Source organism: Salvelinus fontinalis, chromosome 34 (genome assembly GCF_029448725.1).
Source record: "Salvelinus fontinalis isolate EN_2023a chromosome 34, ASM2944872v1, whole genome shotgun sequence".
Classification (NCBI taxonomy): domain Eukaryota; kingdom Metazoa; phylum Chordata; class Actinopteri; order Salmoniformes; family Salmonidae; genus Salvelinus; species Salvelinus fontinalis.
Window position 1 is genome coordinate 37047783 of NC_074698.1, and position 15398 is coordinate 37063180.

Sequence of the window (15398 nt, forward strand, 5' to 3'; positions counted from 1 at the left end):
GGAGTCTACAACCCACACAAGTGGCTCAGGTAGTGCAGCTCATCCAGGATGGCACATAAATGCGAGCTGTGGCAAGAAGGTTTGCTGTGTCTGTCAGCGTAGTGTCCAGAGCATGGAGGCGCTACCAGGAGACAGGCCAGTACATCAGGAGACGTGGAGGAGGCCGTAGGAGGGCAACAACCCAGCAGCAGGACCGCTACCTCCGCCTTTGTGCAAGGGTGAGCACTGCCAGAGCCCTGCAAAATGACCTCCAGCAGCCCACACTACCACTTCTCTCTCCCGGATCTGGGATCCTCCTCATCAAAAAAGCTGACTAGCATAGCCTAGCCTAACGGGACAGGGATATCATATAATATAATTTTCATGAAATCACAAGTCCAATACAGGAAATGAAAGATAAACATCTTGTGAAACCAGCCATCATTTCCGATTTTTAAAATGTTTTACAGCGAAAACACAATATGTATTTCTATTAGCTAACTACAATAGCCAAAGACTCAACCGCATATTTTTTATTTTTATTTTTATTTATTTTTTTTTATCCCATTTTCTCCCCAATTTTCGTTGTATCCAATCGCTAGTAATTACTACCTTGTCTCATCGCTACAACTCCCGTACGGGCTCGGGAGAGACGAAGGTTGAAAGCCATGCGTCCTCCGAAGCACAACCCAACCAGCCGTACTGCTTCTTAACACAGCGCGCCTCCAACCCGGAAGCCAGCCGCACCAATGTGTCGGAGGAAACACCGTGTACCTGGCCCCCTTGGTTGGCGCGCACTGCGCCCGGCCCGCCACAGGAGTCGCTGGAGCGCGATGAGACAAGGATATCCCTACCGGCCAAACCCTCCCTACCCCGGACGACGCTATGCCAATTGTGCGTCGCCCCACGGACCTCCCGGTCGCGGCCGGCTGCGACAGAGCCTGGGCGCGAACCCAGAGACTCTGGTGGCGCAGTTAGCACTGCGATGCAGTGCCCTAGACCACTGCGCCACCCAGGAGGCTCTCAACCGCATATTTTCACCATGTTTCTACCGCATAGGTAGCTATCACAAAACCAACCAAATAGAGATATAATTAGTCACTAACCAAGAAACAACTTCATTAGATGACAGTCTTATAACATGTTATACAATACATTTATGTTTTGTTCGAAAATGTGCATATTTGAGGTATACATCATAGTTTTACATTGCAGCTACCATCAAAAATATCACCAAAGCAGCCAGAATAATTACAGAGAGCAACGTGAAATACCTAAATACTCATCATAAAACATTTATGAAAAATACATGGTGTACAGCAAATGAAAGATAAACATCTTGTGAATCCAGCCAATATTTCAGATTTTTTAAGTGTTTTACAGCGAAAATATAATATATATTTCTATTAGCTCACTACAGTAGCCAAACACACAACGCAATTTACTCCCCGCCAAAATAGCTTGCACAAAACCAACAGAATAGAGATAAAATGAATCACTAACCTTGAACAACTTCATCAGATGACAGTCTTATAACATCAGGTTATACAATACACTTATGTTTTGTTCGAAAATGTGCATATTTAGAGCTACAAATCCTGATTATACATTGTGAATACGTAGCATCGATTCACCAGAATCTCCAGAGATATTTTGGACACTCACCTAATCTGACCAAAGAACTCATCATAAACTTTACATAAAAATACTTGTTGTATGGCAAATGAAAGATACACTGGTTCTTAATGCAACCGCTGTGTTAGATTTTTAAAAATAACTTTACCATAACAAACAGCTTGCGTTATTGCGAGACAAAACGGCGGAGAATAGAAATAAAATTTTCCACAGAAATACGAAATAACATCATAAATTGTTCTTACTTTTGCTGAGCTTCCATCAGAATCTTGTACAAGGAGTCCTTTGTCCAGAATAAATCGTTGTTTGGTTTTAGAATGTCCTTTTCTCCTGTCGAATTCGCGCCACAATGCTAGCCAATGTTGATGACGTTCCCAGTTTCTCTCGACGCAAAGAACGGAAAACTCCAAAAGTCCCAATAAATGTTGAATAATCTGATAAAACTCGGTTGAAAAAACATACTTTACGATGTTATTATCACATGTATCAAATAAAATCAGAGCCGGAGATATTAGCCATGTATACCGAACGCTTATCAGAAGACAATATGGAGGTGCTTCGCGCGCCTAGGTAGAGAAAGGAAATTCCTGACCTGCCACTCCAAAAGCTCTTGTTCGACCTCAGATCAAGCTAGACACCCCATTCACCCTCCACTGCCTGTTGACATCTAGTGGAAGGCGTATGAAGTGCATGCATATCGATAAATATAAGCCAGTTGAATAGGCAGGCCCTGAAACAGAGCCTCGTTTTCAGATTTTTCACTTCCTGTATGGAAGTTTGCTGCAAAATTAGTTCTGTTTTACTCACAGATATAATTCAAACAGTTTTAGAAACTTGAGAGTGTTTTCTATCCAATAGTAATAATAATATGCATATTGTATGATCTAGAATAGAGTACGAGGCAGTTTAATTTGGGCACGATTATTTCCAAAGTGAAAATAGCGCCCCCTATTGACAAAAACAAACTATAGTTTTGGCAAGTCGGTTAGGACATCTACTTTGTGCATGACACAAGTAAGTTTTCCAACAATTGTTTACAGACAGATTATTTCACTTATTATACATTGTATCATAATTCCAGTGGGTCAGAAGTTTACATACACTAAGTTGACTGTGCCTTTAAACAGCTTGGAAAATTCCATAAATAATGTCATTGCTTTAGAAGCTTCTGATAGGATAATTGACATCATTTGAGTCAATTGGAGGTGTACCTGTGGATGTAGTTCAAGGCCTACCTTCAAACTCAGTGCTTCTTTGCTTGGCATCATGGGAAAATAAGAAAACAAAAATTGTAGACATCCACACGTCTGGTTCATCCTTGGGAGCAATTTCCAAACGCCTGAAGGTACCACGTTCATCTGTACAAACAATAGTACGCAAGTATAAACACCATGGGACCACACAGCCATCATACCGCTCAGGAAGGAGACGCGTTCTGTCTCCTAGAGATGAACGTACTTTGGTGCGAAAAGTGCAAATCAATCACAGAGCAACAGCAAAGGACCTTGTGAAGATGCTGGAGCAAACAGGTACAAAAGTATCTATATCCACAGTAAAACTAGTCCTATATCGACATAACCTGAAAGGCCGCTCAGCAAGGAAGAAGCCACTGCTCCAAAACCGCCATTAAAAAGACAGACCACGGTTTGCAACTGCACATGTGGACAACGATCATACTTTATGGAGAAATGTCCTCTGGTCTGATGAAACAAAAATAGAACTGTTTGGCCATAATGATGTTATGTTTGGAGGAAAAAGGGGGAGGCTTGCAAGCCGAAGAACACCATCCTAACTGTGAAGCACGGGGGTGGCAGCATCATGTTGTGGAGGTGCTTTGCTGCGGGAGGGACTGGTGCACTTCACTAAATAGATGGCATCATGAGGAAAGAGAATTATGTGGATATATTGAAGCAACATCTCAAGACATCAGTCAGGAAGTTAAAGCTTGGTCGCAAATGGGTCTTCCAAATGGACAATGACCCCAAGCATACTTCCAAAGTTGTGGCAAAATGGCTTAAGGACAACAAAGTCAAGGTATTGGAGTGGCCATCACAAAGCCCTGACCTCAATCCTATAGAAAATGTGTGGGCAGAAATGAAAAAGCGTGTGCGAGCAAGGAGGCCTACAAACCTGACTCAGTTACACCAGCTCTGTCAGGAGGAATGGGCCAAAATTCACCCAACTTATTGTGGGAAGCTTGTGGAAGGCTACCCGAAACGTTTGACCCAAGTTAAACAATTGAAAGGCAATGCTACCAAATACTAATTGAGTGTATGTAAAATTCTTACCCACTGGGAATGTGATGAAAGAAATAAAAGCTGAAATAAATAATTCCCTCAACTATTATTTTGACATTTCACATTCTTAAAATAAAGTGGTGATCCTAACTGACCTAAGACAGGGAATTTTTACTAGGATTAAATGTCAGGAATTGTGAAAAACGGAGTTTAAATGTATTTGGCGAAGGTGTTTGTAAACTTCTGACTTCAACTGTATATAGGACTATCTGTGTAAGGACACACACATTTGCTCATATTTAGTGGACATTGATTTGACAGTGAAGACACTAGTGTGATACAGTAGCAGTGTGGATGAAGAATTGCAACATTTACCTTGAGCTAACACTGCAGATAGCAATACTGAGTGATTTAAAAAGTCATGGTCAACCAATCAATAATATAATAATTATTTTAGCAAAAATGTTTATCTTTAATTTACAATCTATAGAAACTATGAGAATAGTGTCATGACGTGGCCCTTTCTGGGTATAGATTGTGGCCTCTCTCTCTCTCTATCTCTATCTATATATACCCAGGTTCTGTTGTCTCAGGCCGTAAATTCCTGGCGGAGACTCTCTCCCCCTGGCCATGCAGAAAGAGACACATAGAGAGAACAAAGGATTTCACAGGAGCAGCAGGACCGCTACCTCCGCCTTTGTGCAAGGAGGTGCACTGCCAGCGCCCTGCAAAATGACCTCCAGCCACAAATGTGCATGTGTCAGCATATGGTCTCACAAGGGGTCTGAGGATCTCATCTCGGTACCTATTGGCAGTCAGGCTACCTCTGGCGAGCACATGGAGGGCTGTGCGGCCCCACAAAGAAATTCCACCCCACACCATGACTGACCCATCGCCAAACCGGTCATGCTGGAGGATGTTGCAGGCAGCAGAACGTTCTCCACGGCGTCTCCAGACTCTGTCACGTCTGTCACATGTGCTCATGTGCTCAGTGTGAACCTGCTTTCATCTGTGAAGAGCACAGGGCGCCAGTGGCGAATTTGCCAATCTTGGTGTTCTCTGGCAAATGCCAAACGTCCTGCACAGTGTTGGGCTGTAAGCACAACCCCCACCTGTGGACGTCGGGCCCTCAAGGTTTGTGGCAAACCTTCTTGCCACAGCTCGCATTGATGTGCCATCCTGGATGAACTGCACTACCTGAGCCACTTGTGTGGGTTGTAGACTTCGTCTCATGCTACCACTAGAGTGAGAGCACCGCCAGCATTCAAAAGTGACCAAAACATCAGCCAGGAAGCATAGGAACTGAGAAGTGGTCTGTGGTCACCACCTGCAGAATCACTCCTTTTTTGGGGGTGTCTTGCTAATTGCCTATAATTTCCACCTTTTCTCTATTCCATTTGCATAACAGCATGTGAAATGTATTGTCAATCAGTGTTGCTTCCTAAGTGGACAGTTTGATTTCACAGAAGTGTGATTGACTTGGAGTTACATTGTGTTGTTTAAGTGTTCCCTTTATTTTTTTTAGCAGTGTATATTGATTGCAATTATTCCTGAATGAGTGAGCGTTCATGTGCAAAGGATTAGCATTTCAATTAATATAATTATCAACTGTGTAGTGACTCCTTTTGTCTTTCCCGCCCTTTTCAGTCCACACCCACTTCCCTTTGTCCACCAAGCCATCATATCGGCTTAGCCAACTAGGGAACCTCCCCTATCATTTCCTTGTAACCATATCTACTGTTTGTGTGTTTATGCATTTCTGTGATTATTTAGTTAGTAAAAAAAAAAATGATTAAGTCAATTGGTGTATGGATGATTCATAGTAAAGGCTGGGTTCGTGCAGATAACCAACAATTTACGACATTTGGAATGAGACGTGACGTAAAGAATAATTCATTATTTACAAGACTAATTAATCAGATATTAAAATATCTGAAGTTATTTGGAAAATTATAACTTTGTAGATTTTCCTTGGTTTCCCGACTTCCTAGTTAATTACATTAACATGATTAGTGTAATCACGTAATAATAATTATAGAATTGATTTGATAAAATAACAGTTTTCACTTTAATGATGCCAAAAGAAAGGTTCAGTACTTTTGTGAAGCATCACAGCCCAGTTGAAAAATATATGGCAAATAGAAATCCAATATGGATGGTGTTAAGAGATAGATGGGAGGGGTTGAATGGAGCTGAAGGGTGGGACTGATAACAACAAAATTACAAATGTAAAACATACAGGGTCTGTAAAATGTATATAGGTTCAGAACTTTTGTGAAATAGCACAGTTACAAATATATGGCAAATAGAAATCAAACTGTATGGACCAGAAATAGAGGAGGGCCAGGACTAAAAACAAACAAAATATAGCTATTGCAAATGTAGTAACCTGGTATATTTATGTTTACCAATAGATGGCAGTATTGACTCAAGGCGGGGGTTTGCATCCCGCTATCCGTAGCTATTTTCTATGTCTGCCTATATTACCATGATTAAGAAAGCTTCAGGGGTTTTAAGCCAGGTGCATAAAATGATGTAAATCTCAGTTACAATTAAATACTAAACCGTATGTAAGTCTCATGAGTCGTAATTCTAAGAAGCCTTCCTGTTGGGGATGGGGGCGCTGTTTAGACTATTTATGCTAATTGGGTAATTTTTGAAACGGCTTCCCACAAAATCCTTGATCGTACAATATGCATATTATTATTATTATTGGATAGAAAACAGTCTATAGTTTCTATAGGAGTTGAAATTTTGTCTCTAAGTGGAACAGAGCCCATTCTACAGCAATTTCCCTGACATGGATTCAGATTTCAGAAATGTTGGCCACTGTTCTGAAGTCAGTTAAAAGGGCACTCTTATTGCTATGACTGTACGGACACTTCTTACGTCTTCCCCTGGATGCCTTTACGTGATGACGATTCCAATGGGGTCGATTGCGCGTTCACAGGCCCTATAAATCAAAAAACCCTGTAGCTAGCAAGTCTTTTCTTGGTGCGTCACGCGCGTGGAGGACACCGACCCTCTCCTGTTCCAAGCGTTAGTTTAGCCTGTTATATTTCTCCGGTCATCTTTTCACTCGTTATAGGAGTTAAAAACATCATAAGGTAGTTAATTTAAAGCGTTTTATAGCAATTTATATCCGTTTAGTGCGATTTTGGGACAGTTATTTTTGCAACGATGTGAATAGTTGGGCACGCTTTTCAGTTCATCCCGAACGCAGTTGGCATTTCCACATGGCAAGAGGACAGCTTTCCACCAAAAGACGATTACTCCCAAGAAAGGATCCTTTGCCCAAGATACTGATGGAAGAACAGCTCAAAGTAGGACATTTTTATTATGATAAATCGTGTTTCTGTCGAAACATTTTAGTGGCTTAGGACGCCATGTTTTTTGACGTAGCTTCGCTTGGCGCAAACTGTATTGAAAAGTAAGGATAAATTAAAAAATGTAATTCCGCAATTGTATTAAGAATTAAATTGTCTATCAATCCCTGTCCACCCTATATTTTTTAGTCACGTTTATGAGTATTTATGTATAAGAGTAGATCACTGTCTAAGTGGCGCAAGGACATTTTCTGACCAGCTTGTCTACATTTCACATTGTCTAACCATGATTTTGGTGGCTAAATATAAACATTTGCGATCAAACTCTATATGGATTGTGTATAATGATGTTACAGGAGTGTCATCGGAAGAATTCTGAGAAGGTTAGTGAAAAAATTAATATCTTTTGGCGATGTTGACTTTTATTGCTCACTTTGGCTAGAATCAATGCTGGGCTTCTATGTGCTATGTGCTATGCTAATATAACGATTTATTGTGTTTTCGCTGTAAGACACTTAGAAAATCTGAAATATTGTCTGTATTCACAGGATCTGTGTCTTTCGATTCGTGTATGCTGTGTATTTTTACGAAATGTTTGATGATTAGTAAGTAGGTAAACACGTTGCTCTAAGTAGTTTTTCTATTCCATTTGTGACGGTGGGTGCAATTGTAACCTATGCCATCTACCTGAAATATGCACTTTTTTCTAACAAAACCTACCCCATACCATAAATATGTTATCAGACTGTCATCTAATGAGTTTTTTTGTTGGTTAGGGGCTATAAATATCTTAGTTTAGCCGAATTGGTGATGGCTACTGGTGTTGGTGGACAAATAAAAGATGGTGGATTATGCTAATGTGTTTTTAGGTAATAGATGTACATCTTTACATAATGTGTCTTCCCTGTAAAACATTTAAAAAATCGGACATGTTGACTGGATTCACAAGATCTGTGTCTTTCATTAGCTGTATTGGACTTTAATGTGTGAAAGTTAAATATTTAAAAAAAATATTTGTTTTGAATTTCGCGGCACTGGTTTTTCAGTGGGGGGGGGGGGTGTGCCGCTAGCGCCACGCTGATCCTAGACAGGTTTAAGGATACTACATATTTGGCGATGAGGATAACTATGGAAAACTGCGTTGGATTTTTTTTGCCACGAAGTTAACGGAGTGTTTGGCGTGCGACGCGGGAGGTGATACTCAAGTGAACGGTGGAAGATTCTGAAGGCTTGATTCCCTGGATACGGGTAGGACAAATTATTGACTGTGTGAGGGGAGAAAGAATCGGAAAAGATGGCTTTGGCAACAATAGGCTCGCTACCACCATTTGATCCTAAAAATCAGGAATGGGAGGAGTACTGTGAAATAATGGAACATTTCTTTGCTGCTAATGAAATAACTGATGCCGCTAAACAGAAATCCATACTCATAAGCGTTGTCGGTGCACAGACGTACAGCTTAATGAGAAACCTGTTGAGCCCAGATAAACCAGGAGAAAAGTCATTCATAGATTTAGTCGAGTTATTAAAAAATCACTTCAACCCCAAACCCAGTGAAATAGTACAAAGATTCAAGTTTGATTCACGCATGAGAACCTATCGAATCAGTGGGGGAATATGTGGCTGAGTTGAGAAAACTAGCATTGGACTGTAACTATGGGAATACACTATCGCAAATGCTACGCGATCGGCTGGTGTGTGGGATTAATGATGACAGGATACAAATACGATTGTTATCAGAGCCTAATCTCACGTTTGAGAATGCACTCAAACTGGCCCAGGCCATGGAGTCCGCAAATAGAAATGCACTGGATTTGCAGGCAAGGGGCGCAACTGCGTGCCATACAGTAAAAGAGAGCAGCGCTGAGCGCGTAGAATTTCAAAGAACAGAAAGCCGTGGTGCAGCAGCCAATAGAGACTGTTATCGTTGCAAAGGCAAACACGCAGCGTTTGACTGTAAATTCAAACACGAAAAGTGTTATGCATGTGGGATAATAGGCCACATTGCGAGGGCGTGCCGCAATAAAAAAAGCCACGGGCTGCAGAAAAGAGGACGGACAGAAAACCGAATATCTCCAGACGCTCAAGCTACAGCTCTAATCAAGTGAGAGAAAGTGAAAGTGAGTGCGCAGACGCGGAGCAAGCATTCTCAATGTACAGTGTACAGGGGGCGAATATGAAGAAGGTGGAGCGTTTCATTGTGGAAATGGGAATAAATGGATTGAAGGTACCGTTTGAACTAGACACAGGATGTAGTGTCACTCTGATGAACAGGTCCCAATTCTATAGCAAGTGGAAAACCGTTGAAGTGCCTAAACTGAGAGACACCCCCATTAAACTCAAAACGTACACAGGGGAGAAGATCACTGTGATTGGAGTTGCTGATGTTCAAGTGGAATATCATGGACAAAAGAAAAATCTGCCTCTCTTAGTAGTGGAAGGTACTGGCCCCAGCTTACTAGGAAGAGGGTGGTTGGAGGAAATAAAATTGAACTGGGATGAAATCAAACATGTCACCACAGAGACATTGACACTACAGCAGGTGCTTTCAAAGCATGAGGGTGTTTTCAAAGAAGAGCTCGGGACATTAAAAGGGGTCCAAGCTACCATTCATGTTGCTGCTGATGCTACTCCCAGATTCTATATGCCAAGATCAGTTCCATATGCCATGAAGCCTAAAGTGGATGTGGAAATTGACAGACTCTTAGCAGAGGATATAATTGTACCTGTCAAGTTTTCTGAGTGGGCAGCACCAGTTGTTCCCATACTAAAACCAGATGGTTCAATCAGATTATGCGGTGACTACAAGCTGACTGTAAATAGAGTTTCCTCTCTGGAGCAATACCCGATACCCAAAGTTGAGGATTTGCTTTCAACGTTAACCGGAGGGCAACAGTTTACAAAACTGGACATGAGTCACGCATATCAGCAAGTGCTAATGGATAAAGCTTCACAGAAGTACTTGACCATAAACACCCACAGAGGGATGTTTACCTATAAACGCTTGCCTTTCAGGGTGTCTTCTGCACCAGCTATCTTCCAAAGAACTATGGAGGGAATTCTGCAGGGGATACCCAAGGTAGCAGTTTACCTCAACGACATTCTTGTCACGGGAGTCACGAAGGAGGAACATCTCAGAAACTTAGGTGAAGTTTTGAGGAGGATGGAGGACGCCGGTCTCCGGCTGAAGAGGAGCAAGTGTACACTGTTAGCTGATGAAGTGCAGTACCTGGGTCACAAGGTGGATGCCAAGGGGTTACACACTGTCAAAGCTAAAGTGAGGGCTGTTGTGGAAGCTCCAGCTCCGACAAACGTTAGAGCTGAAAGCCTATCTAGGCTTACTGAACTATTACAATCGCTTCCTCCCGAACCTCTCTACCCTCTTAGCTCCTCTACATCAACTGTTAAGGAAGGATGTGGCCTGGAAATGGTCAGAAAGTCAGGAAGAAGCTTTTGCAAAGTCAAAGGTGTTACTGCAATCAGCTGAAGTGCTAGTGCACTACTCATCAGACAGAGATCTTATCTTATCGTGTGATGCCTCAGCGTATGGTGTGGGGGCGGTGCTATCCCACCGGATGGAGAATGGTGCAGAGAAACCTATCGGGTTCATGTCAAGAACGTTGTCGCCAGTGGAGAAAAAGTACTCTCAGCTGGACAAGGAAGGACTGGCTGTCATATTCGGAATACAGAGATTCCACAAGTACTTGTACGGGAGAACATTCACTATTATGACGGATCATAAGCCTCTGATCTCTCTGTTCCATGAACAAAAGCCAATACCACAAATGGTCTCTCCAAGAGTTCAATGTTGGAATGTGTGGCTCAGGGCCTACGAGTACAGAATCATTTACAAACCAGGTAGATACCATGGGAATGCTGATGCTCTGAGTAGGCTGCCCGTTCCAGAAATCATCATTCAGGAAGAAGAAAATGACCAGGTTTTGATGATCGACGTGCTGGATGATGCACCGGTGAACACAGCACAAATCAGGCAATGGACTTCAAAGGATGTGACGTTATCACAAGTGCATGAATTTATCCTGAAAGGATGGCCTACAGTGACAGAGCCTCAGATCATGCCTTACTACACTCGCCGCTTGGCATTGAGTGTTCGAGATGGATGTGTTCTGTGGGGTTCAAGAGTAGTTATCCCACCACAAGGGCGGGGGTTGCTACTGAAGTTGTTGCATCAGTCGCATCCAGGTATGTCGAGGATGAAAGGCCTAGCGAGGTCATATGTCTGGTGGCCAAAGATGGACCACGATGTGGAAAAGGAGGTTAGCCGGTGTGAGGATTGTCAGAGTAACAGGAAGTCACCCCCCACCGCTCCATTACATCCTTGGGAATGGCCAGAAAAACCATGGACACGACTACATGTGGACTACGCTGGACCTTTCCTAGGGAAAATGTTCCTGGTGCTGATTGATTCTCATTCAAAGTGGATGGATGTTTACCCCATGAACACGTCAACATCGTTCGCTACGATTGAGAAGTTGAGACAAAGCTTCAGTGTTATGGGATTGCCTCAAATGTTGGTTAGTGACAATGCTACTTGTTTTACAAGCACTGAATTCACAAGTTTCATGAAACAAAATGGTATTCAGCATGTAACGTCGGCCCCTTTTCACCCATCTTCAAACGGATTAGCAGAACGTGCAGTTCAGACCTTGAAGGAGGGGATGAGGAAGATGCAAGGGCCCAGCATTGAAACAAAGGTGTCAAGATTCTTGTTTAGCTACAGGATTACTCCTCAAGCTACGACTGGGTTGTCACCTGCAGAAATGTTGATGTCAAGGAGGTTAAGGTCAACCTTGGATCTCATCAGACCAGACCTGAAAATGAAAATACAACAAAAGCAATGGAATCAAAAATGTAATCATGACACCCGAGCCAAACTCAGAAGTTTCTCACCTGGAGATGATGTCTACACAAGAAACTATGGGTTTGGTCTTAAATGGATTCCAGCTACCATTGAGGATTGCTCAGGACCAGTATCTTATACTGTGATTATCGGAAGTGGACAAAGACTAAGGAGACACGTGGATCAGATCCGAGCTCGAATTCCAGTTCCATCCGGAGATCTGGATAAATTCTTAAACGAGCAGGACAGGACATTGGAACGTTCCCCAGAGTTGCAGTTGGACAAACCACCTGAGACCAACAATGCTCAACTTCCTGAGACCACCAGTCCTGGATGACCTCCTCCTGTGAAGTCTCCACAAAAGGACTTTGTTTCAGCATCAAGGGGTGAAGATCTGGTGGCACCAGCTACACCACCTCTGAGACGCTCTATTAGAGAGAGACGTCCGCCAGACTTTTTCAGATCCTAAAAGAGATCATTTTTGTAAAAATGTAAATAAGAATATAGCATAGCTCAGAAAGGAATGAAATTGGGTTATTAGCTTTAAAGGGGGGGAATGTAGTAACCTGGTATATTTTTGTTTACCAATAGATGGCAGTATTGACTCAAGACGGGGGTTTGCATCCCGCTATCCGTAGCTATTTTCTATGTCTGCCTATATTACCATGATTAAGAAAGCTTCAGGGGTTTTAAGCCAGGTGCATAAAATGATGTAAATCTCAGTTACAATTAAATACTAAACCGTATGTAAGTCTCATGAGTCGTAATTCTAAGAAGCCTTTAAGGATACTACAGTAAAATAGATTGTGTCTGTAAAATGTGGTATAGTATGTATAAACTGGGAGTAGAAGTAGAAGTCTAAGTATTATTGCTTATTAGTTTACTCCAATTGGGGGAGAGGTGGTAGGGTTTGCTGCTATGGCAACTACTGTACTGTACTTAATATACTGTAGTTATATACTTCTTTCATTGCATTGTGCACATTACACTGTATTCCTGCACAAATGACAACTTTGATTTCATTTGATACAGTTTACCATAACCCTGTTCACTCTGTTGTTATGATGAAAATATGGAGTCATTTCAAAAGTTCTTTAGAGACATGCATCTCACCAACATTGGGTATAATTTTGCATAATTATTATTCTTTTTTTAATGAAGGAGTTCCCAGACAGTTGAGCTCTACTGGTATAATGTTTAGCAATGCAATCTAAGAAACGGAATGTCCTCATTTCAGGAAGAGCTCATGACGTCTGGCTGCACTTTTGCAGCTGTGAGCTGGAACCTGTTACCCTGATCCGCCACAGACTCTGGCCTGCCAAACAGCAATATCAGAGGACCTCCTGCGCCACTTTGCAGCCCTGCAGCTGGAGTGTGGGGTGTCTTTGAGGGGGATTACCTTAGCTTTCCATAAATCCAATGCATGCTGGAAGTAGTTATTGTATTTTACATTGGAAATCAAATTATACGTGTAAGTGTTTTTTACAAAGAAGAGTTTTTTTTTTCTGTGTCCAGACAGTTGAGCTCTACTGGAAGCTCACAAATTAGTCATTTGAGGAGTTCAAACATTGGCACTTTGAACGAGAGACTGTCAGGAAGTAGGCGCCACTGACCTCGAACAGAACAAAGTGTCCTTCCTCTCTGTCCACAGGTATGTCAATGATAGCAATTAAGGAACAACTATGAAGTCTCAGTAAGCTAGGATTCTTATTTGAATTCTGTGTTGTTCACACAGAATTTATAAGGGGAAACATATCCAACCTCCGTTGTCTTTCTTTATATATTCTATCATTGCCTTTCCAAACAGTAGTAATGTTGTGCGGCAATACCATTGCAAGCCTCTCAAAAACCCAACCCCTCGTCCAAATTGTGGGAGGCGGAAACAGGTAAAGTACGGAATTGCCAGACAGGGCAAAGTTTTGTGGGTGCCTTTGCCACCCAGGGTGCTACCGTTGCTATGATGGCCTGTCTGGATCCACAACACACTGGATAATGGAGCTCTAGTAAAGCTAGGTGCACCAATCATCTGCTTAGTGGATACTATCTAGTACAGATACATTTGAAGAAACTACAGCGTAAATGACCTGTGCTTCCCAAAGAGCAAAAGGGTTTAAGTAATACCCTTGCAAATGTCCATTCCCTGTATCCCTAATCATTTTGCATAATTAATTATTTGCATCATTGTTTTAAAGGAAAATGGTCATCAAATTATTGCAAGCTGATGCTCTATTTGGGCTTCCAAGAAAAAGATTGTCTGGGACCAACATTGAGAGTCTCAAACATGCTGGGCTGTTCTTTTGTGCCCAAGACAAAGTTTACTGCTTTGTCGGAGGAGCATCAGACAAACAAACTGAGGTATACTGGATTTTGAAGAATGGGATGTATCTCACAATCAGTTAGTTTCACTCTTCCTCTTCTGTGTGTTTGTGTGTATAACCAACAGCTGGGCTAACGTTGGAGAAGTTAAAAGGTTTGTCCTTGGTGATGCGACTCTGGCATTGGACTATTCTGTCCATATATATATTTTTTTTAATTGAACAGATTAGATGGAACATGAACTGCTTAGTGAATGTGCTTTTTTTGTAAAATAATAATTTGTTCTTAACTGACTTACCTACTTAAAAAAAGGTTAAATAAAACATTTAAAATATTTGAGATTCTTCAAATTAGCCACCTTTTGCCTTGATGACAGCTTTGCCCACTTGGCATTCTCTCAACCAGCTTCACCTTGAATACTTTTCCAACAGTCTTGAAGGAGTTCCCAAATATGCTAATCACTTGTTGACTGCTTTTCCTTCACTCTGTGGTCCAACTCATCCCAAACCATCTCAATTAGGTTGAGGTTAGGTGGTTGTGGAGGCCAGATCAGCTAATGCAGCACTCCATCACTCTCCTTCATGATCAAATAGCCCTTACACGGCCTGGAAGTGTGTTGGGTCATTGTCCTGTTGAAAAACAAATGATAGTCCCACTAAGCGCAAACCAGATGGGATGGCGTATCGCTGCCGAATGCTGTGGTAGCCATGCTGGTTAAGTGTGCCTTGAATTCTAAATAAATAACTGACAGTGTCACCAGCAAAGCACACCCACACCATCACACCTCCTCCTCCACGCTTCACGGTGGGAACCACACATGCAGAGAACATCCGTTCACCTACTCTGCGTCTCACAAAGACACGGTGGTTGGAACCAAAAATATCAAATTTGGACTCGTCAGACCCAAAGAACATATTTTCACCGGTCTAATGTCCATTGCTCGTGTTTCTTGGCCCAAGGAAGTCTCTTCTTCTTATTGGTGTTCTTTAGTAGTGGTTTCTTTGCAGAAATTCGACCATGAAGTCCAGATTCACGCAGTCTCCT

The 15398-nt window shown here is 42.1% G+C and overlaps 1 protein-coding gene and 1 pseudogene across 1 annotated transcript; both read left to right on the forward strand.

Annotated features, from left to right (window-relative positions):
- The first annotated feature begins 8275 nt into the window (after window positions 1-8275).
- On the forward strand, window positions 8276-9435 carry LOC129833804 (uncharacterized; annotated as a pseudogene).
- Window positions 9436-10473: 1038 nt separating this feature from the next.
- LOC129833803 (uncharacterized protein K02A2.6-like) lies at window positions 10474-14436 on the forward strand. Its single transcript, XM_055898610.1, has 2 exons — window positions 10474-13689; window positions 14231-14436. Exon 1 carries the CDS (start codon window positions 10753-10755, stop codon window positions 12373-12375), a length of 1623 nt encoding a protein of 540 aa, XP_055754585.1. The 5' UTR covers window positions 10474-10752; the 3' UTR covers window positions 12376-13689; window positions 14231-14436.
- Window positions 14437-15398: the final 962 nt, after the last annotated feature.